Source organism: Rana temporaria, chromosome 13 (assembly GCF_905171775.1).
Source record: "Rana temporaria chromosome 13, aRanTem1.1, whole genome shotgun sequence".
NCBI classification, from domain to species: domain Eukaryota; kingdom Metazoa; phylum Chordata; class Amphibia; order Anura; family Ranidae; genus Rana; species Rana temporaria.
In genome coordinates, this window is record NC_053501.1 from 73,613,775 (window position 1) to 73,639,558 (window position 25,784).

The 25,784-nt window shown below is 42.3% G+C and overlaps 1 protein-coding gene across 3 annotated transcripts in view; it reads right to left on the minus strand.

Moving 5' to 3' along the window:
• Positions 1-217: 217 nt before the first annotated feature.
• LRRC71 (leucine rich repeat containing 71) overlaps positions 218-25,784 on the minus strand; it is a 71,942-nt gene continuing 46,375 nt past the window's right edge. For all 3 annotated transcript variants that reach the window (XM_040333804.1, XM_040333803.1, XM_040333802.1), the window contains 5 exons: positions 10,763-10,877; positions 7,234-7,316; positions 5,509-5,617; positions 2,795-2,916; positions 218-540 (listed from right to left, as the gene is read on the minus strand). In XM_040333804.1, coding sequence (XP_040189738.1) covers positions 427-540; positions 2,795-2,916; positions 5,509-5,617; positions 7,234-7,316; positions 10,763-10,877 — 543 coding nt within the window. In that variant the 3' untranslated portion in view covers positions 218-426. The remainder of the gene's footprint in view (positions 541-2,794; positions 2,917-5,508; positions 5,618-7,233; positions 7,317-10,762; positions 10,878-25,784) is intronic.

The following is a 25,784-nucleotide window of genomic DNA, read 5'->3' on the forward strand; positions in this document are numbered from 1 at the left end:
TCAAATGATGGAGTTGAGTTTTAATACAGTTTGTGGATATTATTTATTTTTACTCTGTATCCCAAAGGCTGTTTTTTTTATTTTTATTTTGAACATGTGACCAGTAGCAGAAGCTCTTCCTGCCACTGTTTCCCTACAGATGGGCTGGGAAAGAGCTGGGTCATGTGACAGCTGTATATCAATTAGGAATAAAAGGTACTTAGATGTGTTTTTTTTTTTTTTTATTAAAATATAGTGCCATCATCCATATACAGAAAGAGAAGGGGGTAATGTAAATTAAACAGTGTGTATTTAGTATCACTTCAGGTAAGGGTAAGCACAGGTTCACTTGAAAACTTGGTATACACAGAGCTTGTTTCCAATGTCCAGCAATCGCTCCCAGCTCCACTGATCACCCAATGCATGCCCATTACACCTTGTATCTGATCACATCGATTGTTCCTCTTCAGAAGATTTGTAGGATTTCTGTATGGGATCTCTGGGCAGCAGGATCTCCTGGAGTCGCATTAAAGTTGGACAGTCGGCAGGAAAATTGTTGTTCTGGAAATAAAGAATTACTGTAACTGGGAAGTTTTATCTTGTATTGCATACTGGAAACTTCGCTTGGCAAAGCAATTGGATTTTTTTTTTCAGTTGATCATTCTTATAGGCGGCGGGAGGGGTACATTCCTTGTAATAGGAATAAAAGTGTTAAAAAAAAAAAAACATTTAAAACGCCCCTGTCCCCAGTAGTTCGCGCTCAGAAGCGAACGCCCACATATGTAAACGCCGTTCAAACCACACATGCAAGATATCGCCGCGTGCATTAGAGCGAGAGCAATAATTCTAGTGCTAGACCTCCTCTGTAACTCTAAACGGGTAACCTGTAAGAAATGTTAAAGTGTCGCCTATGGAGATATTTAAGTCCCAAAGTTTGGCACCATTCCATGAGTGTACGCAATTTTAAAGCGTGGCAAGTTAGGTATCTATTTACTCGGCGTAACATCGTCTTTCACATTATACATTAAAAAATTGGACTAACTTTACTGTTTTGTTATTTTTTTAATTAATGAAACCGTTTTTTTCCAAAAAAAAGACGTTTGAAAAATGATTGCGCAAATACCGTGCAAGATAAAAAGTTGCAATGACCATCACTTTATTCCCTAGGGTGTCTGCTAAAAATATATAAATAATGTTTGGGGGTTCTGAGTAATTTTCTAGCAAAAAAATATGATTTTTACATGAAGGAGAGAAGTGCCAGAATAGGCCCGGTATGGAAGTGGTTAAGAACTGTATTAAGTTTTAGAAAACATCTCTCCCATGAAAAAGGGGGGCACCTTTTAGAAAAATATGTACGTAAAGAACACACCCCTGCCACGTGACAAGTTATGCCACGTACACGCGATCCGAATATTGTACGAAAAATGTCGTCCGAGGAAGAATCGTCCGATAATCGGATCGTTAGTACAGGGCTTCCATGAGTCGATCATGACAGATCATCCGATAGTATTTTATCGGACATGCATGAAAATTTTCCTCGTACGATTTATGTTTGGTCAGTACAGTTGTCGTCCGAAAATAAAACACAAATACATTACAACACATGACATAATTTCCGATTTTTTTTTCTGTTGTACGAAAATTTTCGTGACTTTAGTAACCTATTCAATTTCTACTTACGACTAGAAAACGGAAAAGGTCAGACGATCTGTCGTACGATTTTCGGATCGTGTGTACGTGGCATTAGCAGGCCACAAAGAATTAATAAACAAAAATGACTGCTTGAAACCATACTGGCTTTTCAAAAAATAAATGCAATAGTTTAGAGCAGGGGTCTCCAAACTGCGGCCCGAGGGCAAGATGTGGCCCTTTGCTAGCCTTTATCTGGCCCTTGGGGCAAAATTCCTCCCACTGATAAGAGGCACTATTCCCCACACTGGGGCACTATATATTCCACTGATACCAATGATGGGATACTATCCCGCTTACTAATAGGGGGAATACTTCTCCTCCTATTGACCACCAAACCTGAGGCCATATTTATTTTCACTGATGCTGGGATGCCGTGACATTTCCTGCCCCTGCTGGCCACAATCCGGCCCTCCTAAAGTCTGAAGGACAATAAAGTGGCCCTTTGTTTTGAAAAGTTTGGAGACCCCTGGTTTAGAGGCTAGGTGAAAGGTTCAGTATAGTATAATATTTTTGTTAGTTAAAAAATACATATTTTTGTAACGGGTTATACATAAAACAGAAAAGCGGGACAACTGAGGAGTGAGGAAGAAGAGTTTGATTTGGTCCAAAGGAGCAACAGGAACTCCAAATGAAGAACAGTTGGAAGCTATTCACCTGAGAATAAAACACACAGGCGCCACTCTAAGTGCAGTATGACAGCACATTTAATTTCACAAATGTAAATGGGTAATCACAAGAGTAAAATGGTGACAGGCATTTAGGCACAATTTGTCAAACATCCGTGAAGTCGGTACAATTGTGCCTAAATGCCTGTTACCATTTTACTCTTGTGATTACCCATTTACATTTGTATAAATCTGCTGTCATACTGCACTAGAGTGGCGCCTGTGTGTTTTATTCTCAGCTGTTCCAGAAGACCCTTCTTATCTTCCACTGGGCTGCCTTTAAGTTGCTTTTATATGGACTTTATGGTCAGTTTTTTTTGTATTCCTCTTAACCCATCCCCTTCCCCTATGAGCAATTAGGTTGGTGGGTTTAAATTGAGCCTGGGCAAGTGCCAACTTATTTCCTATGTGGGAAGCTATTCACCACAGCTACAGTATACAAAGCACAGGTCTCTCACCCCCACAGCCAGCCTCAACAGTCCTGTGTGGCACCTGGTACCAGGAATGGGCTTTGTCTCCTCTATCTGGGTCTCCATTGCTGTCAGAAAGCCTTTCAAGCCAAGCTTTGAAATCTTGTTTCCTGAAAAGAATGACATGAAACATTACGATCCATGTGATTATTTACATTACTTACAGTATAATGTTTTTTATTTTATTGTAATGCTATTAAACAATCTATACCATTATAATCTGTAGCTGCTATGATTTGCTAAAATGGCAAAAAAAACGTCTAAATGTACCTTCTTTGCACCTAAGGTAGTTGAGAGTGTTCTGTATACACACTGAAATGCAATGTTTAACCTCCTGTCCACCGCCCGCCATCAAATGACGGCGGGAGGAAGACTCTCTTGTTCTGAGCGGACGTCACATGACGTAGCGCCTTCACAAGCCACTAAGGGGTGCGCCTGCCACGTCACTGGGGACCCGATGTGCGTGCCCAGAAGCCGCGATGGCCCAGTAACTGAGCAGGACTGCAAACACACAGATCCATGTCCTGCCAGGGAGAGGAGACCGATGGTCCCTTGTACCATCGGTCACCTCCCCCATTCAGTCCCCTTCTACCACAGTAAGAATCACTCCCTAGGGAACACATTAACCCCTTGATCACCCCCTAGTGTTAACCCTTTCCCTGCCAGTCATATTTATACAGAAATCATTTTTTAGTAGGGATCGCTGTACAAATGTGAATGGTCCCAAAAATTTGTCAAAAGTGTCCGATGTGTCCGCCGCAATATCGCAGTCATGATAAAAATCGCTGATTGCCGCCATTACTAGTAAAAAAAATAATAATAATAAAAATGCTATAAATCTATCCCCTATTTTGTAGCTGCTATAACTTTTGCGCAAACCAATCAATATATGCTTATTGCGTTTTTTGTTTTTTTATCAAAAATATGTAGAACAATACGTATGCCTAAACTAAGGAAAAAATGTGTTTTAAGAAAAAAAAATGGATATTTATTATAGCAAAAAGTTAAAAAAAGAGTGTGTTTTTTTTCAAACTTGTTCCTCTTCTTTTGTTTATAGCGCAAGAAATAAAAACTGCAGAGGTGATCAAATACCACCAATAGAAAGCTCTATTTGTGGGGGAAAATGATAAAAATTTAATTTGGGTACAGTGTTGCATGACTACGCAATTGTCATTCAAAGTGGCTTGGGAAGGAAGGGCGTGAAAGTGCCCTGTAGGCAAGTGGTTGTAAACCCTTTACAACCACTTTAACCTACAGGTAAGCCTAGATTGAGGCTTACCTGTATGTGATTGAAATATCTCCCAGACCTGCACAGTCTAGGAGATATTTGCAAATCGTCGTACAGCAATTTGTTCTGCGCATGCGACAGAGTGAGAAAGGGCACACTGTGCCCTTTCTAACTCGGGTCATGCCGTGAGTGGAGGCTCCCACTCACAGAGCCGAAATTCGCATCCCCGGAAGGAAGAGGGGTGAAGAATGGACGCTCGTTACTTGCAAGGAAGACGGAGGCATCGCAGGCTTCTCCTGCAGGTAAGTGTCACATAATGGGCTACTATGCGATGCATTTTAGCCCATTAAGCTTTACCTTTGCAGGGAAACAAAGAGGAAGTAACACCCATCAGGGTTTACTTCCTCTTTAACTACCCTATAAACACAAAACTTTTATAATACAATAATGCAAAGGACAGCTGTAATGATGGACGATAGAAGCTTCCATTGCTAAACTCTTCTTCCAAAATTGCCTAGCTTTCATGTTGATCCAATAGCTTGAATCTTAGGCTTTGTTTGATTTGCAATTGCCATGATGCTACACATGTGGTTATTTATAACACCATCCATTTGATGGTTTGACAGTTTGGTTGCGAGCAAATGTGACAGTTAGCATTCCCAATGCCGAGAATATACGTTTTTTTTAAAACCGTTAAATCATAAGGGTTTAGTTCCGCTTTAACTAGAATTTTCAGAAGCAGGAAGCAATGACAGCCTCTATACTTATCTCAGAAAAGGCTCCCTTTAATTAAAGGAGACCTATGCCGAAGAAGGATGGCTGCCATTGTTGAAGACTTCTTAGCTTATACTACAGAATCAAGGGACATCTGTACAGGGGCAGAACCAGGGCTCAAGTCCTGCGGGAACGCGTGGGAACGGAGTTCCTGCACTTTTTTCACAGCAGGAACGCAGTTCCCTTTGCTGGACTAGAGCAGCCAAGCCACCCAAGCCGATCCTTCACTAAGCGCCGATTCCCAGCTCGAGTAACTGTCAGGGGAAGGCGAACCTTAGTAATCCTTTATGTTGCTAGCTGCTTCCTGTATATGGATTCATCAGGGAGTGTGCGGGTATTCCGTCACTTCCTCAATGCCGCAATGTCTCCTGGGAGCTTTTGGCATTGTTCCCAGGAGACTTTGTGGAGATCTGCGGGATTTAGAAAGAACTTGCTTAAAAAAAAAAACATGCGTTTTAGTAATTATGCATATGAGGGTATCATTTTTTTTATTTTTTTTTGGTGAGGGAGTGGATCTTGGGTGGGAGTTCCCACACTTTTTTCCCCAGGACTTGACCCCTGGGCAGAACCCAGCATGCTAGAAGTGCGTTTGGGGTGGGGAGGAAGGGGGTTTCAGGCTCACTATAAAAATGTGCTGACTTTTTAATGTTTAAGAAGAGCTGTGTTACTGGTTTAAGGTATTGTACCGTTCGCAACTCACGTGAGATGTTCAAACTAATAACAACTTTGTTTCCTGGCAGAAATACTTTCCCATCACGGAATTCTGCTTGTTCCAATAACGGATTTGTTACTTCCACGGGCTCTGCTTGCTGAAATTCAGTAAAAAGACATACCACAATGAGGCTCATTTATAAAAACTGGAGGTAGAGTGTTGCCCATAGCAAGCAGTTAGCTGCTTTTCTTCTCCAGCTTCCACTGACAAATCACATGGAGAACCTGACTGATTGCTGTTGGCAACTTTTCACAACTCAAAATATATCAAGCTATTTGTTAAAGATACCAATCCAGGCAGACTTCTGTCTCACTTTCACTGGCTACGAGTACCTAACCAAACATGATCTGCCCTCCCTCAGTGTGCAGAATTCAAATCTAAACAGCTGAGCCTCTGCTAAATTATTTCTTTGCCCAAAAGCTTAACCATGCAATGAATGTTTTACAAAGTCAAGCAAAATGCCCTCTGCCAGAGCCCGATCCACCTCCTCTGATGTGTTTCACTCCATCTAGGGCTTAAAGCTGAACTCCAGGTATGGATTTTATTGCATAGTTACATTGGTCCAGCTTTGACCAATGTAAATAGGCATATGCCATACCTGCAGGACCACTGTGGAAGCAGAGAATCACTTCAGTAGTTGCCCCTATAGATAACCACTGTCTTCCTGGTCCCATTGCTGTGATACAGTATATTTCCCTGGACACAGACAAAGCACCCTTTTTTTTAACAAGTCAAGCGCTCACATTCCTTTTATTTCCACCTTCTATGATTTTCTAATTTCTTATGTGAAATTAAATCACCTGGTGTGTGTCCCTGTACCCTCACAAATCCTGAATCCTAGACAGAGTCCTGGCACTCCCCTGTTATTCCACAGTACAAAGTGGGAGCTTCAGTATCCTATAAAAAGGCCAAGGCCAACAAGGCCCAGGCCTAGGGCAGCACTTTGCAGGGGGGCAGCACAGAAAGAGTCCCCGCTGGCTTGCGCTACACTGTTAGTGTAGCGCCAGTCTTATGGGGCGGACTGGGCTGACAGGCAAATTTGTCTAGCGCCCCCATAAAGCAGCTGCACTGCTTCTGGTATGCGGGTGGCCGGCATTCCTCTGTTTCTAATTTTGACTGTCCTATCATCCTGGACCACAAACCTTCCTCACTGTGCTATATGTTTTCTGCTGTACCATTGGCATGGTTATATCTTCTTAGTCCTCTCCATATAATTATCTGAAATTTGTGCTTAAAGTAGAACTATAGGCAACACTTTTTGTTTTCATTTTGGATAGAGAAAGGGAGGGTTATAGCCCCTGTCAGTTTATTTTTTACCATCCCTGTCCCATTGCAGAGATTTCCCTTCACTTACTGCTCCATAGCCAAACAGGAAATCTATGCAAATTAAGGGAATTCATTGCTCCCTCCCCTCCCAGGCCCTCGGAACTAGTGGGTGGGTGAGGGCGGGTCTTAACAAGGGGTGTGGCCTTGACAGAAAGGGATGGGTCATATTTAAATTAGGGGGGTGCACGAGTTTAGTCAGGCCTAGGGCAGCACAAAACCTAAATACATCACTGAAAAAGGCACCATATTAGGTTGTGGTTCAAAAAGAAGGGCCAAAGAATAAATATACTCTGCATGAAATGGCTGACACTTCATATTAAGAAGCACTAAAAGATTGTTGGCTTTTTTGGTGCGTGATGTTCTCTTTAAGAAGGGTCTCCATCTTACCTCTTGCTCTGGTAGAGGAGCACGTCTGGTGGCAGATTTAACAGGTTCTCCTCGTGTGTTTTTCTGGTCGGGATTGGCTAACTCTACAAGAAATATAGTAATAATATCATACATTATGGAAAACGACTCAAAGCAAGCTGTAATCAAGTAGCCATTGTGTCCCATTGGCCTCAAATCCTGTTTTGAACAGGTCCTGGAGACAGTTGCACACTGAGTGCCAGCAGCTCCAAAGGGCTTTACCATGGATCTAGTACCGAGGCTGGGAGCTGAATTAAAGAAGCTGAAATGGAGAAGCATGTTCCCTGCCAGTATGCTGTAGAGCAGGATCTTTGCAGAAGACTAAATCCTCGTACACACACTTAGATTTTCGGACAACTGAACATCCGATTTTTGTGGCCAGCTAGTCTCATGTCGAAAGTGAAGAGATTACTAACAATACGAAAATTTTCGCATGACAGAATTCAACGTCAGAAGTGACGTCATAGTGTTGAATAGTTTTGTATGTATTCTTTAGTTTCTGAACATGGGTAGTCTTGCTCTTACGATTTTTTTTGTACGAAAAGCATACTAATGAAACGAAAATCGGACATTGAGTTTGCATCCGACAAAAATGTGATGCCGCGTACACACGGTCGTTTTTCAGCATGTCCAAAAAACAAAGTTTTTCCAACTTCATCATTAAAAACCATGGGCCAGATTCACGTAGAATCGCGGCGGCGTAACGTATCCTAGATACGTTACACCGCCGCAATTTTTCATCGCAAGTGCCTGATTCACCAAGCACTTGCGATGAAAACTACGCCGGCGGCCTCCGGCGCAAGGCGGGCCAATTTAAATGGGCGTGTGCCATTTAAATTAGGCGCGCTCGACCTACTGTGCATGCTCCGTTTCTTAACTCCCGCCGTGCTTTGCGCGCCGTGACGTCATTTTTTTGAACGGCGACGCGCGTAGCGTACTTCCGTATTCCCGGACGGCTTACGCAAACGACATTAAATTTTAAATTTCGACGCGGGAACGACGGCCATACTTTGGACAGCAATACGTTTGCTGACTAAAGTTAGGGCACCAAAAAAAATGACTAACTTCGCGACGGGAAACTAGACTAGCGGCGACGTAGCGAACGCGAAAAACCGTCGTGGATCCGCCGTAACTCCTAATTTGCATACCCGACGCTGGTTTACGACGCGAACTCCCCCCAGCGGTGGCCGCGGTACTGCATCCTAAGATCCGACAGTGTAAAACAATTACACCTGTCGGATCTTAGAGATATCTATGCGTAACTGATTCTACGAATCATTTGTGAATCTGGCCCCATGTTGCCCACACACCATCGTTTTTGAAAAATGATGAACAAAGCGCGGTGACGTACAACACGTACGACGGCACTCTGAAGGGGAAGTTCTATTCGCCTTTGGGCTGCTTTAGCTGATTCCTTGTTAGTAAAAGACGATTCGCGCTTTTTTGTCTGTTACAGCGTGATGAATGTGCTTACTCCATTATGAACGGTAGTTTTACCAGAACGAGTGCTCCCGTCTCATAACTTGCTTCTGGGCATGCGTGGGTTTAAAACTTCACCCACACACGATCATTTTTTACAACCCAAAAAACGACATTCAGTTTTTCTGAAGCCCAAAAACAATGTGAAATCGACTATTGAAAGCACCGTACTAACGATCCTAAATTTGTCAGACAGCTTGTCATACGTATTTTCCCCTCCGATTTTTGTACTGTGTACAGTATAGCCTTAACAAAACCTCTGCCGATAGCTCTACAGTCAATAAATATCATGCTCTCTGCTGATTGGAGGGCTCTAGCTGTGATTGAGGAGCAAACGTGTACAAATCTGCAGAAAGAACTCTGCTTTTACACAAAGAGCAAGGGCCTCTCTATAACTTGCTGAATATAATATTTTTCTACCCAGGCTGTGGCTACTTAAAAAAAAAAATCAATTAAGGGATTAGACTCCCCATTCTTTGACGACAAATTGCTCTCTGTGATTTCCTCCCTACCAGTTAATAAGAGCCGGGACCAGACAGTTATTCCGTCAGATTTTATAAGGTACTTTTTCGACCAACTGTCTTGAAAAAGTATTCATACCCCTTGAAATTTTCCAAATTTTGTCATGTTACAACCAAAAACGTAAATGTATTTTATTGGGATTTTACGTGACAGACCAACACAAAGTGGCACATAATTGTGAAGTGGAAGAAAAATGATAAATGGTTTTCAAAATATTTTAAAAATAAATATGTGAAAAGTGTGGCATTCATTTGAATTTGAATTTTTAGAGCGCGGTATAAAATGTATTTGGTTTCTTTAACACATGGGTTATTGAAGCCATATCTGCTAGCCTCCCAGCGGCAAAGAGATTCCAGCGTCACTGTCAAAGCTAAACCTATTGGATCTATACCTTAGATGTACTGTCCCCAGGGGGCTTAAATTAAGAATTAGACATACTGTATATACTTGAGTATAAGGCGAGTTTTTCAGCACATTTTTTTGTGCAGTCACTGACCCCCCCGAGCCCCCGTTTTACTTACCTTCATTGGATGATTGATAGCAGCGCAGTCATTGGCTCCCACTGACAATCGCATCCAATGATGCGGGGCAGGGGCCGAGCATACAATTGGCGTCTATGGGCTCAGATTGTTTGGCACGGGAGTGCGCCCACAAGCTAACCCCCTTGGGAGAGAGCTTCCCGGGGGGGGTTAGCTCTTGCGGGGAGGAGCCGCGAGAGCCGCCGTGGGACCCCAGAAGGGGACGATCGGGGCCACTCTGTGCAAAACGAACTGCACAGTGGCGGTAAGTATGACATGTTTTTTTTTTTTTTTCATTCTCTGCGAACCTTAACAACCCCTTTAAGCCTTGTACACACAGTACGATTGTTGGCCAACCGAGCATCTGATTTTTGTCCAAAGGTCATGTGCCAGGGTCTTGTCTTGCATACTAATGGTACACAATTGCCGTGCAACAAACACGAACGTAGTTACACACTACAAGGAATTTCAGCTCTTGAGCGCCACCCTTTGGGCCCCTTCTGCTACTTTAGTGTTTGGTGAGCACTGATTCCAAGCATGCGTGTTTGTACTTTCGACTTTTGTGTGATGGATTTGTGTACTGACCATACGAAAATCTGACAACAAAGCATTTACTAGCCTGTCATCCAACATTTTTTGGCCGAAAGTTGGACAACAATTGTCAAAATGAGCGTACTAATGGTAAGATTTTAGGACAACAGTCTGTCAACAGACAATCCCCTGCCAACAATCGTACCGTGTGTAGCAACGAACGAGGCTTTAGACTGAGAAGCTATGTTATCCATCTACTCTATACTGTTTGATAGAGGGAAGGCTGCCACCTGCTGGATGTTTGATTACATAATTGTTTTTAACTTTTGGGATTGTTTGGTAAATGTTACACTGAATCGGTGGTGTGGGTTTCTCTCTTTCTTATTTTTAACATATAATGACCTAATAATGTATGAGGATCTACAGATTTCACATCCCCATTAGCTCTTATTACAACTTACGTTTTTTGGCTGTTTTGAGGTCGTCTTTCTTGTTTGATCCACTGGCTTGGGCAGCTGCATTGGAGGTTCCACTTGTTATGTTGCTAGCTGACTTCTCCTCCTTTTTCTGGGTCTCCTGTGATAGAAAAATCTTTATTTTACAGAAGACATTGGCTAGATCCAATTTGCCCACTTTTACCTACTATCAGTGGAACTTTTTTTTTATCATTAACCACTTCAGTAATTGCGCGAGAATGCTGCACTGTACCCAAACAGAATTTTTATAATTTTGTTCCCACAAATAGAGCTTTCTTTTGCTGGTATTTGATCACATTTGCTTCACCTTTGCTAAACAAATAAAAAAAGACCGAAAATTTTGGAAAAAAAACGTTTTGCTTTTTGTTTCTGTTATAAAATGTTGGAAATAAGTAAGTTTTCTCCTTCACTGATAAGGTGGCACTGACGGGCACTGATAAGGTGGCAACGATGAGGTGGCACCAATGAGCGGGCACTGATATGCGGCACTGATAAGGTGGCACCAATGAGCGGGCACTGATGGGCACTGATATGCAGCACTGATAGGCAGTACTAATAGGTGGCACTGATATGCAGCACTGATGGGCACTCATGGGTGGCACTGATGGGCACTGAAAGGCTGCAAAGATGGGTACTTACTGATGGCACTGATAGGTAGCCCTGCTGGCCACTGATAGGCATTAATACATGGCACTGATACGCGGCACTGATACACAGCATCGATAGGCATCCCTGGTGGCACTGGCAGTGGTAGGCATTGTGAGTGGACACTGATTGGCAGCTGCCTGGACATTGATTGGCAGCTGCCTGGGCACAGATTTGCATATCCCTTGTGGTCTAGGGGGGCATACCTGGTGGTCCAGTGTGGATGGCCATCCTGGTGGTCCTGGGCAGCATACTGGTGGTCCTGGGCAGGATCCAAGGGGGGGCTGGGCTGATAAATTATCAGCACAGACCCCTGTCAGGAGAGCAGCTGATCGGCTCTCCTCTACTCACGTCTGTCAGACGCGAGTGAGGAAAAGCCGATCAACGGCTCTTCCTGTTTACATCAGAGGCTCTTTACCGATACTGTAGCGGTGTGTCAGACTGACGCGCGGCGCAGCGGCTGTTATCCTGCTGGACGTCATATGAAGTCCAGTCAGGATAACGCAACCACTGCCCGGCCGTCATTTTGCTATAGGTCGGGCGGGAAGTGGTTAAAAATTTTTTATTGAAATTTCCATACTGGTTCTGGTATATAACAATCAGGTATAGCAGTAAAACATTTACATACTAATCTCAATCAAAGCCCTTTGCCAAAGCTCCAGCAACTGGTTTTCTCAGTTCCCAGACATAAAAGAAGATAGGGATAATACACCACAGAAAACATGGCCCTGTCTCATCTTTGAGATGTTTTGCTGCCATCAATTTAAAAAATTACCTTATTTTGTTTTAATAAAGTGGTATATTTTCTCAGTTTAAACAAACTGATTGATGTGTTTTCTGTATTCTATTGTGAATAAATCATGGCTTTATGAGATTTGCAAATCATCGCCTTAAATTATTCCATAAACATTTTATTGAGCAAAAGAAAATGGCTTACAAACTGGACAGTAATATTGTTTCCAGTGAAAAAAAATTACAATATTATTACAAGTGCGAAACAAAAGTAACACTGGACATTTCAAGGTCACGTGAAAACCACACGTAGCAACATACATGACAATAAAAAAAAAATGCAAGAAAACAAGATCCCTATGTGGGTTTCATGCAAAACTGAGGCTCAAACAAAGAAGGTAAAAAAAATGAAGGAGGAATTGGGGGAAGGACAAGAGAAAGAAGAATAAAGAACGGAGGGGGAAAAAACAGGGTGGGGAGAAGGAAAAATCAACATTCTGATGGAATAAAATCCGATGGAATTTTTCGTCGGGATTCCAATGAAGCTGACTTTCATCAGTCTTGCATACACACTATGGGCTAGATTCATAGAGAAATTCCTATCTTTAGGCGGGCGTAGCGTATCTCATATACACTACGCCGCCATAACTTTGACAGGCATGTCCCGTATTCGGAAAGAATTTGCGCCCGAAGTTACGGCGGCGTAGCGTATACTAAATAGAAGTAAATATTACTAATATATTATTAATAATTGGTATTTTATTTCTTCTCATCCTAATTATTAATGACATTACTGCCTCTCCTACAACTGGCAACCCAGAGGTAATTTGTATAATTCAACAAAATTTATAATCTAACACTCTCCCTGTGAAAACATAAAACACAATTGTTAGATTAAAATTTTACATCTACTAATGTTGAAAATATTATAATATTTCTTAGATTTAATTTATTTTTGCTTACTTCCAGTATGGGTGTCATAATATATTTTTTCTTCTCTAGATATATTTTTGGTCGTGAGGGACTCGAGAAACTGTCACTGCTCCCTCCATTTTTCTGTCCTTGGACTCTCCCACACACCTTTTTGTGTGAGGAGCCTCCCTGGTCAGACTCTGTGCCTCCGAGCTTGCACTTTTGCACGCCCGGAACGCCAACGTTTTACCTTCTTGCATTCTAAAAGTTTTTGTTAATTATTTGTTTAATAATGACTCTCATTTTCTCTTTATTTCTCAACATTCTGTCTCCACTCTCCCTTTTCTCTTTGCTCCTCCCCGGGGTAAGTATGGATTTTCAATTGTTTTTAAATATGTCTTATAATATTCTCTATAAAATATCATTATGGCTCCTTTAAATATCCTTACCTTAAATGTCCAAGGTCTAAATGTTCCACAAAAACGAACCAAAGTTTTTAGATCATTATCTTCTTCAAAGGCGCATATAATTTGCCTACAAGAAACCCATTTCACTGAAACCTTGACACCTAAATATTTTGGTACAGTTTATCCCCAAGTTTTTACTGCTTCCGCTAAAACTAAACAAAGGGGAGTGCTAATTGCATTCCATAGAGCTACACCCTTCTCTCTTCTGACAGAAACCAAAGACCCAGAAGGTCGCTATCTCATTCTTACAGGGCATCTATGTGATACACCAATCACAGTAGTATCCTATTATGCTCCTAATAAAAATCCAACAGCATTCCTCTCCCATTTGTTCCAGGTAATAGAGACTCATAAAATGGGCACGCTTTTGATCTGTGGAGATTCGAACCAAGTTCTATACCCTTATTTAGATAAGTCCCCAATTCCTATCACTTCCAATTCTCAATCTCGTAGGTTCCAAAGACTTCTACAGCAACATTCCTTGCTAGATTCCTGGCGAGAAATCAATCCCACGCAACGTCAATATTCCTTCTATTCCCATCCACATAAGTCTTTTTCCCGTATTGACCATATACTAATCTCTATTAGTATGTCCCCGGAATTGCTCACATCTTCTGTAATACCCTTTACATGGACTGATCATTGTGCAATACTTTCTACTCTCACTTCCCTCATACCTAAAAATCAAGACCCCACATGGCACATAAATGATTCAACCCTATCCCATCCATCACACTCTACAGACTTAGAATTAGCCATAAAAGACTATCTGAAAAATAATAAAACCCCTGATATTTCTCCATTAACCTTATGGGAGGCACACAAACCCGTCCTTCGAGGAATCTGCTTACGCCAAGCATCATATCTTAAAAAAGAAAAAAACAAGCTACAACTAATATTAGAAAAACAATTCAACACTTGCCATGCAAATTTTCAAGCGAATCCTACCCCTGTGACAAAAAATCAACTAGATGAAGCTAGCTTGAATCTTGATCTTTTCCTATCTGAATCCGCAGATAAAACCATACGCAAATCCAAGCATAAATTTTATATCAAAGCTAACAAGCCTGGCACGCTTCTCGCTCGAGCACTTAAAAAATTAAACAACCCACACAAGCCGATTCGATTAAAATTACCTCATAATACTTACACCAGTAATCCAGAAAAAATCCTACAAACCTTCCACAAACACCTTACATCTCTTTACAACAATCAGGGATCTTTTGACCAATCCTCTGCAGAATTATTTTTCTCACAAATCAAACTTCCAATGATTCCTTTAACTCAACATGAACATCTTGAAAGTCCCATTACATCTGCTGAGGTTGAATTAGCCATTAAATCCCTTAAACCAAATAAACGCCCGGGTCCTGATGGCTTCTCTGCCCTATATTACAAAAAATGTACTTATCTTCTTGCGCCATTGCTGACAGATGCTTTCAATTCACTTCTGAACAACCAATCCTTTCGTCCTGAAACCTTAACAGCAATAATCACAATGATCCCCAAACCTCATTCAGATGACTCATCTTGTGCTAATTACAGGCCCATATCCCTACTTAATCTTGATATCAAACTACTAGCGAAAATTCTAGCAACTCGTTTGAACAATATTATTGGTTCATTAATAAATAAAGACCAAGTTGGTTTTATTCCTTTTCGCCAAGCAGCTGATAACGTACGTAGGGCAACGTTATTAATCCAAACAGCTAAAACACGACAAATACCTATGTGTCTTCTGTCGTTAGATATTAAAAAAGCATTTGACACAGTATCATGGCCCTATCTACATTTTGCCTTACAAAAATGGGGGTTCGGTCCTCACTTTCTTAACTGGGTTTCATCACTATATAATAATCCCAAAGCCTATGATAAATATGCTGGATATAAATCTGGTTGCTTTAACATAAATAGAGGAACACGTCAGGGTTGTCCACTCTCCCCACTTTTATTTGCCCTACTTATTGAACCCCTAGCTCAGGCTATACGATCTGACCCTTCAATCAAAGGGATAGACTTAGCAGGTCATCAGCACAAATTATGTTTGTTTGCTGACGATATACTAATATTTATGTCTTCTCCTCATATTTCTGCTCCCAACCTTATAAGTAAGCTTGATCATTTTGCACAGCTATCTGGACTTATTATCAACTCTCAAAAATCTACAGCCTTAAATATCTCCTTACCTTCCCATACTTTACAACAAGCACAAACTTCCCTCCCATTCTCTTGGTCTACATCGCACCTGACCTACCTAGGAATTACTCTTACTCCCAATTTAACTGAATTCTTCTCGGCTAATTTTCCGCCATTACTAAAGCAAATTACCAATCTCCTTAAACAATGGTCCTCTTTACCAATCTCATGGATTGGTAAAATAAACATAATAAAGATGACCATTTTACCCAAGATACTATATCTATTTCGGGTTTTGCCCATTTCAGTTCCAACACTTTCTTAGAAATCTTCAACGCAAAACACTAGCGTTCATTTGGGACTCTTTAAAACATTGTGTATCTAAACAGACACTTTACCTTTCCAAACTTAAAGGTGGACTAGGATTCCCCAATTTCGCCTCTTATTACCATGCAGCTCAAATAGCATGCATCCCCAAATATCACGCAAAATACGAAACCCCACTCTGGGTTGCAATTGAAGCAATGGACTGTGATCCATTTTCTATAACAAATTTAATTTGGTCCAAACCCTCAGATCGTAAAAATATTAAAAATAAGATTACCAAACACACAGTTACCATCTGGGATAAATTTAAACTTATCAAAGGACTGCAATCTCCTCATGTTCCCCTTCTATCATTTATTAGAAACCCACTATTCTACCCAGCCTGCACATTCCCTAATTCATTTAAAAAATGGATTTCCTCTGACATAACTCAACTCTGTGATATGTCAACATCTACCTCACTTAAAACATTTCCTGAACTATGTGATAGACATCAACTCCCCCAATCAGAACTTTTTCGATATCTGCAGATCAAAAACTTTTTCATGCCATATATACAAAATATGAGTAAACTCGATGAACTCACGCAATTTGAACATATATGTAAACGCGAACCTCACTCTAAGGGTCTCATATCAATAATATATAAACACCTTATTACTTTGCCTACTGCAGATCCACCATCATACGTGGAAAAATGGGAGAGAGACCTTGGACTTCAGTTGGAATCATCTGATTGGGATAAAATTTGGACCACTACAAAATCATCTTCACAAAATATAATAGCTCTAGAGACAAATTATAAAGTACTTTTGCGCTGGTACTTGGTTCCTGTCAGAATTGCGAAATATATTCCGCAATACTCCCCACTCTGCTTCCGTGGCTGTGGTGAACTAGGATCACATATACACATATTTTGGGAATGTGCGGTTACAAAATGTTTTTGGAAAGAGGTTTTTCTAATCCTCTCCACCTTATTCAAAAAAACAATCAAACCTGACCCTTCAATTGCACTACTAAATCTAAAACCGACTTCTATTTCCCACACTCAATTCAAACTCCTTCTACAAATCCCTACGGCAGCAAAGCAGACAATCGCCAAAGCGTGGAAAACCCCAACATTAATGATCTCAGAAACCAAAACCAGAATAAACCAAGCCATGACCCACTCAAAAACGGAAGCCATTACCAATGATAATATTGCAAAATTTGAAAAAATCTGGAATCCTTGGGTGACTAATTTTTTCCCTCCCAACTTTGACATCACATTATTAAGACCTTGGTAACATAACTACTAATAGCTATTTAATATGCTAATAACATAAGACAAAAAAAACATAATAAGATACCCCGGGGACCCTTTTGACCTTTTCTATCTTATCTACGTACTATCTTTATTTTTTTTCTCTTCTTCTTCCCCTTCCCTCTATTCTATCTTGCCTCTTTAGTTTTTTTTTGTTGTTTTTTCTTTCTTAGCATATATTGTTATTATATGCAAAAATGGTAGCAGCACTTTTTTTTTTATGTTTTTATTTATCAGTATATTTCAGCTTTAGAGCTCCATTGAAACAGTACAAACCTAATGTCTATACAATAAATCCCTGTTTATCTTCATTATATATTACCCCAACATTATACAAGGTCTAGAAATTATGACCCTTAATTTTTTTCTTTATGTATTCTCATATTACCTTACACTGTTAATATATTACTATATCTGGTTTTTAATTACTAAATTCAACACTAAGCATATATTTTAGCAAGTCTCCAGATAATGGTCAACATATGTTAAACTCAAATTACTGTTTTTTTTCTTTTGTTGTTGCCTTCTAAAAAACACTGGAGCTTGATGTAAATATCTAACTTGTGTTCTCCTTAACTGCTACTATTTATAATGTCTATGTTTATTGACAATATATGCTTGTAATTTTGAAAATGTAATAAAAAAAAAAAAAGAAAAAAAAAAAAAGAAAAAAGACACAAGTCCATCTAGTTCAACCAATAAAAGGGGAGGGGGGAAAAAATCATACAATCTTATATACTTAATCCTATACCCGCAGTTGATCCAGAGGAAAGTAGAAAACCCCAGCAAAGCATTAACCAATTTTCTCCAGTGGGGTAAAGATTCCTTCTTGATCCCCCGAGAGGCAATCAAAAATTTCCTGGATCAACTTTACCTATAAATGTTAGTATCCAGTTATATTCTGTACATTTAGGAAAGAATCCAGGCCTTTTTTAAAGCAATCTACTGAACTGGACAAAACCACCTCTTGAGGGAGTCTGTTCCACATTTTCCCAGCTCTTACTGTGAAGAAACCTTTCAGTTTTTGGAGATTAAATCTCTTTTCCTCCAGACGTAAAGAGTGCCCCCTTAAAGTGAATAACTCAACACCAAGTTCACCATATGGACCACTTATGTATTTATACTTGTTGATCATTGTGAGGGACCCCCATACTCAAGAGGAGTATGCCCGCCGTATAAGCTTCCGTGGTCCGGTTCCAGCGCAATCCAAGGTCCCAGTCACTTGTCGAGACACCAGTGTAGGGTGAAGAGAAGCACAAGATCTCTGTATAAATGTCACTGGTCCCAAAAAAGTGTCAAAAGTGTCCGATCTGTCCGCCTCAATCATGATAAAAATCACTGATCACCGCCATTACTAGTAAAAAATAAATGAATAAAAATGCCATAAATCTATCCTCTATAACTTTTGCACAAACCAATCAATAAACGCTTATTTCGATTTTTTACCAAAAATATGAAGAATACATATCAGCATCAAGAAATTTGTTTTTTGGGGGATTTTTTTGGGACATTTATTATAGCAAAAAGTACAAAATTCTTTGTTTTTTTCAAAACTATCGCTCTATTTTTGTTTATAGCACAAAAAATAAAAACTGCAGAGGTGATCGAATACCACCAAAAGAAAGCTCTATTTGTGTGAAAAAAAGGACGTCAATTTTGTTTGGGTACAACGTCGCACGACCACGCAACTGTCAGTTAAATCGATGCAGAGCCGTACCGCAAAAAATGGCCTGGTCAGGAAGCGGGCAAATCCTTCGGGGTGTCAGGACCTGGGCTTGAACCTGGGACCTCTTCTGTGTCTGGCATTGACTCTTCCCATTGAGCTATCTGGGATGCTGGACATCTCCCTGTCTGATCTGCTGGGTAAACCTATCTGATCCATTAGATTACTCTGCTTGGTGTCTTGATTGCCTTGAACCTTGAACCCCTTGCTCCTCCCATGAACTTCCTATATAAGCCTTGTCTCAGCACTACCTCTTTGCCAGGTTATTGTTCCCTACCTGCCAGTGCCTTGCTGTTGTCTTTCCTGCTGCCATCTAAACCTGCAACCATCCGTGTTTGACCCTCGGCTTGTTGCTGGACTACAGTACTGCCTTACCCCAATCTGCAACCACCCGTATTTGACCCTCGGCCTGTTTTTTGACTACTCTACTGCTTGATCTCAACCTGCAGCCACTCGTGATTGATCCCTTGGCTTGTTTACTGACCACGCTGCCGTTTCATCCTTGTCTGTTTATCTGCTATTGGACCCCGGCTTGCTCACACCCTGGTGGGCAAACTTGAGGACCACGACCTGGTACTAGCTTGCAGCTAAATCGATCTCCACCATCAGGAGCTCTGGAGAAAACCAGCTAGTACTTAGACTCCACACCTCAGGGGAGCCTGTATCATCTGCCATAAGTGTCTGCCTGTATGCCTGTCCTGCCACTGCTATTGCAATTGGCCTTCAAGCCCGACGCCTGATCGGGACACCGGGGTTGAAGTGGTTAAACACAGGCACAAAGATATACACTCAGGGGAAAAATCACCCTTCTTTGCATAATGATTAGGGCCTGGTAAACTACATTCAGTAACAAGAGACACACAGACATGATAGGCTGCTTGAGAAATACCCCCCCTCCCCTTTCCCAGCTAATCCACATATAAATCCCATAATACTTTGCTCCCAAGGCAGACAGAAACAATAGAACAATGGGATACAGCCACACCTCAAACGATCTAGTAAAAAGTATACAACAGTCTATGAGACCAAGCTCATACAGTATTTCAGCAGTCAGAAAGCTGGAATTCATTTATCTTTATATATTTCTTGAGTGAAATTGTTCAGAATTATTACTGTTCCAAGTGAAAGAGCCCCTTTATTCTTTCAACACAAACCACACATATAGAACCCTGGATAACAGGGGTAACTCGAAATTCTGAGACGGTGTGGTCTGGTTAGTGCAGACCTGACTGGGTTCTCTGTCACCCTGTGCCCCTAATAGGCACAGGGTGTCTTACACATAGGAGGGGTCAGGGGAGCTGGACAATGAGTTTCCAGAGCTCTCCAAGGTAAGCTGGGTTCCACAAGCCCCCTGCCCAAAGTTGTTCCTGTCACAATCATATCTCCTCTTCTCAAAAGAGAATAAATTCAGTACCTCATAGCTGAGCTCCTCCATGTTTCTTTTCAGTTTAGTTGCCTTTCTTTGCACTTTCTCTAGTTCCCTGATATCCTTTTTGAGAACTGGTACCCAAAACTGAACTGTATATTCCAGATGAGGTCTTACTAATGATTTGTACAGGGGCAAAATGGTATCTCTCTTTCTGCAGTCCCTGCCTCTCTTAATACAAGAAAGGATTTTGCTCGCTTTGGAAATCAGCTTGGCATTGCATGCTATTATTAGGCGTATGATCTACCAAAACCCCCAGATCCTTCTCCACCATAGATTCCCCCCATTGTACTCCCCCTAGTATGTATGATGCATGCATATTCTTAGCCCCCAACTGCATAACTTTACAGTTATCAACATTAAACCTCATTTGCCACATAGTTGCCTAATTAAACAGTGAATTGAGGTTGGCTTGTAGTAGTGTGGGGAACTATGTAAAATTCCTTTGCAAAATCCAAGTATATCACGTCCACAGCCACCTCTCTGTCCAAGGTTTTACTTACCTCCTCATAAAAAGAAATCAGATTTGTCTGACTTCTATCTTTCATGAATCCATGCTGTCTATTGCTAAAATGTATTTTCCTGACTGGCTCCATGGCAGCATACGTGTGGGTTAGCCCCGCCTCCATAACTACCCAATAGGACCCCTCCCCTATAAATCTTTAGCTGTGGGCTCTCAGCCTTGTTCCTTTTTTGTCCTCCTCCGTAGGACCATGTGTTTGGTTCTCCTACCTAAAAAAAAAAAAAAAAAAGGAAAACACACAACTCATCCCTTTGATCAAGCTCGGCAAATATTGTTGGTTAAATTCTCCAATAAGCCTTGTCTGTTAAGCAGGGTATGGAATGCATGGAGTAGCGCTGAAGATTGGATTATGGAGACTATTGCGCAAAGACTGGTATACCTAGCGGTGCAGGTAGCCCTTATCTGCTAAAGACCGGTGTGTGTCCCTGGCCGAATTGATCATGGCGGTGATGGTGAGCAGTATCATTTTTCATGGCAGCAATGTGTATGTTTGTAGTTTGTTTTTTCCTGTTTGTTAAGTCCTTACTTGCCCTGTGAGCAGCTGGTCCCCTTTGCGTTCCAGCCGCCGCTCCCTCTGACTTCCGGGTTCTGTCTGCGTTCTTTGCACAGACAGCCCGGACTGAAAGCGAGGCTTGGCTCACACGCGAGCGAGGTCTGGCTAGCGCATGCGCGAGGCTCGACTCGCGCACGCGCACTGGTTGCGGCTGACGCGGTCATGGCGTCATACGCCCCAGCCCTTAAAAACTAAGAGAGACATGTGTACACTGGGGGCGTGCGTTCGTACGGCGGTTCCCGGTGTACTGTCCTTTTCATATCTGGGTAAGTGTTCTGGTTCAGTCTTGGCTAAGCCTTGCTCATGTTCTCTGCTTGACGTTTTACTCTCCTGTTACAGTGTCTATTCAAGGCTACATGGACATTTCTCTGCCTCTCAGTGGCCAGCCCTCCCTCAACAGGTATGGCTAAGGGGAAAACTATGTTTTTCTGCACCTGCTGGGGGGGAAGAGAGTGGAGTATAGGGGCATAGTGTGACTATTTGTGTTTCTTCTTTCTCTTTATCTCAGCCCTTCTAGGTCTGACCAACAGCATAATGAGTCCCACGGTCGCAGCGGGTCTTCTAAATCACACCACCGGCACTCATCTTCCAGACACCATAGTTCATCCAGAACTGGTCATTCTAGTAGAATTACTCCTCATCTCTCCCCCCATGATGAAAGATCAGAAAACTCTTGCTGGGGGTGCAAGGCTTCGTTATCTATTAACAAATCCCTTTGTGATCATTGTTTCTCTAAAGTAGCCAATGAAAGGGGAGGTGCAGATAAACACCTGGAAGCTCTTGTTAAAAGGGTTGTGGACAAATCCCTGCAGGAGAGAGATACTAGAGTACAGCAGGACTCTCCTATAGACCCAATGATTCCCTTATTGGATCAGGGACATTTACATTAAGTCTTCGCAGCCACTCAGGCCAGCCATTCGGCTGCCTCTCCTTCAGAAAGTGGTTCAGAATTGGATGATACAGTAATAGGCTTTGATTATGCCTTAATCCCTGCCTTAGTGAAAGCTGTTAAGGAAGTCTTGAATTTGGAGGATCCAGCTACTTCTCCCCCTAAACAGAGAAAACTCTTTAAGCAGCTCAACAAGGAGCGACATTACTTCCCGTTTATTACGGAGATAGGCGCCATTATTTCTAATGAGTGGAGTAAACCTGATAAGAAAGGCTCTATGCAGTCGAAGATTACAAAATTATATCCCTTTAAACAGGAAGATGTGACACATCTTGAAACTGCCCCTTCAGTGGACGCAGCTTTGATGCGTTTGGTGAAGTATGTAACCCTTCCCTTGGAAGACACAGTTTCTTTTAAAGATCCTTTGGAAAGACGGATCGATTCAGACCTGAAGAGAATCTACTTGACAGCAGGGTCTGCTTGTAAACCCATTTTGGCTGTAGCAGCTGCCTCAAAAGCCTTAGAAGCCTGGTCTGACAGTGTTAATGATTCAGGCCTGGTGCCGTATTCCCTTTGAGGGCGGGTCCCTCTTTGGCAATAAACTCGATAGTGCCATCTCTCGGGCCACGGGAGGTAAGTCGGGGTTTCTCCCTCAAGACAGGCGTTTGCAGAATCAAAAACGCACCTTCTTCAGAGCACAGAATACAGATCGCTTGAGGGATACACGCAACTACAGACCCGGTCGTGAATTCTCTAGACCATGGAGGTCCAGACAACCTCCCTTTAAGAAGCAAACTAAAGGCACTAATTCTAATAGCCAGGAGTCTACGAAGTCTTTTTGAGGTTGGGCCCGCCCAAGCATTTCAGGTGGGGGCTCGCCTTTCCCACTTTCGGCATGTTTGGGCGGCCTCTATTCAGGACTTCTGGACCATCAAGACGGTCTCGTCGGGCCACACTTGGATCTTCAACAGCGACCCCAGGCTCAGGTTTGTTCCCACAAACCTTCCAGGCACAGAAGAGAAAAAACAAATCCTTTTGGCCTACGTGAACTCTTTATTAAATCAAGGCGCAGCTGTCACTGTACCAGAAACAGAACGAGGCGAAGGCATGTATTCCCCTTTGTTTCTAGTGCAGAAAAAGAACGGTACTTGGAGACCAGTAATAGACCTAACTCATCTCAACCGGTTTATTCGGAAAGAAAAATTCAAGATGGAATCTCTGTTAACTATCCAACAGTCGATCCATCCAGGGGATTGGTTAGTGTCAATAGATTTGAAAGACGCTTATTTTCATGTTCCGGTGGCAACAGGTTTTCAAAAATACCTCCGCTTCTCGGTAGGCGACCAGCACCTACAATTCACCTGCCTACCCTTTGGTCTCACGACCTCACCCCGGGTGTTCTCCAAGGTCCTGCTAGCTGTCGTAGCCCTTCTGCGGGTGAAAGGAGTTTGTCTTCATCACTATTTAGACGATCTATTGCTACTAGCCCAAGACAGAAATCAACTGATAGAACAGAGGGATCTAGTAATTACCACTCTTCAAGAATTTGGATGGCTGATAAATTTGGAGAAAGGTCATCTAGTCCCATCACAAACCCTAGTGTTTTTGGGTGCCCTCTTCAACACATCAATAGGCACCATCTCATTGCCAGAGGAAAAAGTTACCACAATCAGAGACAGGATCCGCAAAGCATTCGCTGCTCCTCAGCTATCTGCCCTTCATTGTCTGAATCGGTACCATGGCAGCCACCATTCCAATGGTGAAATGGGCCCAGTGGCATACTCGTCCATTCCAGAAAGGATTTCTCCAACAATGGGTCTCCTCCAGGAAGAGTCAAGGCATCACGATCACTCAATCCATGAGAGGATCTCTTCTATGGTGGCTTCAGGGGAAGAATCTCCGCAACTGCCATTCAATTCGTCCCATCACTTGGGTTACAATAACATCAGATGCCAGCAATCTGGGCTGGGGCGCCCATTGCCTTTCAGAGATAGCTCAAGGCAGATGGAGCACACCCTCTCACGGAATTGTTTCCAACATACTGGAACTACGAGCCGCCTTTCAGGCACTCCTGTCCTTCAGCCATGTATTGACAAATTTTTCAGTGATGCTCAGGCTGGACAATACGACCGCCGTGGCCTACATAAAGAAGCAGGGTGGAACTCGCAGCTGGACCCTACTTCGAGAAGTGGAACCAATTATGAATTGGGCCCAGAAGAATCTGGCCAACATCTCGGCAGTATACATTCCGGGGATTCAGAATGTTCAAGCGGACTTCTTATCTCGAGTCCAGTTGGACAACAACGAATGGTCCCTACACATAGATGTGTTCAATTGGCTTCTAACCTTGGGAATATCCCCAGAAGTGGATCTGTTTGCGTCCCTGTGCAACCACAAGTTGATGAAGTATTATGCGAGGGGCAGGGATCCCCAAGCCTATGGGATAGACGCTCTCACAGATCAATGGAGATTTCAAAAAGCTTACGCCTTTCCACCAGTCCCTGTGGTCTTTCGGGTCCTTCACCGGCTCAGATCAGAGAATGCGGAAATCCTCGCAGTGATCCCTTTTTGGCCAAACAGGCACTGGTTTTCTCTCCTATCGCTCCTCAGCTATCGGGACCCAATCCCTCTCCTCCCCAGACCAGATCTTCTCTCCCAAGGCTCAATATGGCACCCATGCCCAGCTCGTCTGCACCTCAGGGCATGGTTCTTGAAAGGGGAAGGCTTGAAGCACTAGGTTGTCCAGAAGAAGTTATGTCAACCCTTCTTAACGCCAGGAGAGATAGTACTAACAGAGTGTATGAACGTATTTGGTCAAAGTTTTCAGACCACATGTCTTCGAGGTCCAACTCTTCTAGCTCCCCAGAGGTTCAAGATATTCTTAGCTTCCTACAAACGGGCTTGGTCTTACCTTTAGCAGTCAGTTCTCTCCGGGTGCAAGTCTCAGCCATCTCTGCGTTTACGGGGATCTCTTGGGCTAACCATCCCTTGGTTCGCCAGTTCTTCAAAGGTGCCATTCGGCTCAGGCCCCAGAGAAAACCGAGGTTTCCCAAATGGGATCTGCCTATTGTTCTGGACTATCTTACCTCGATCAGCTCTAATCCGGATAAGCCTCTTTCAGCTAGAGATCTTACTCTCAAAACCATCTTTCTAGTTGCAGTCACTTCAGCTAAGAGGATCTCCGACATAAGAAATCTGGGCTCAAAAGAACCGTTCCTGACCTTCTTTCCTGACAGAGCAGTATTAATTCCTATGCTGGGCTCAAATCCTAAAGTGACATCCATTTTTCATGAAAATCAGGAAATTGTCCTGCCCACCTTTGGGTTATCTGAAGATCAAAGTGTTCATCCCCTTGATGTAGGACGCACATT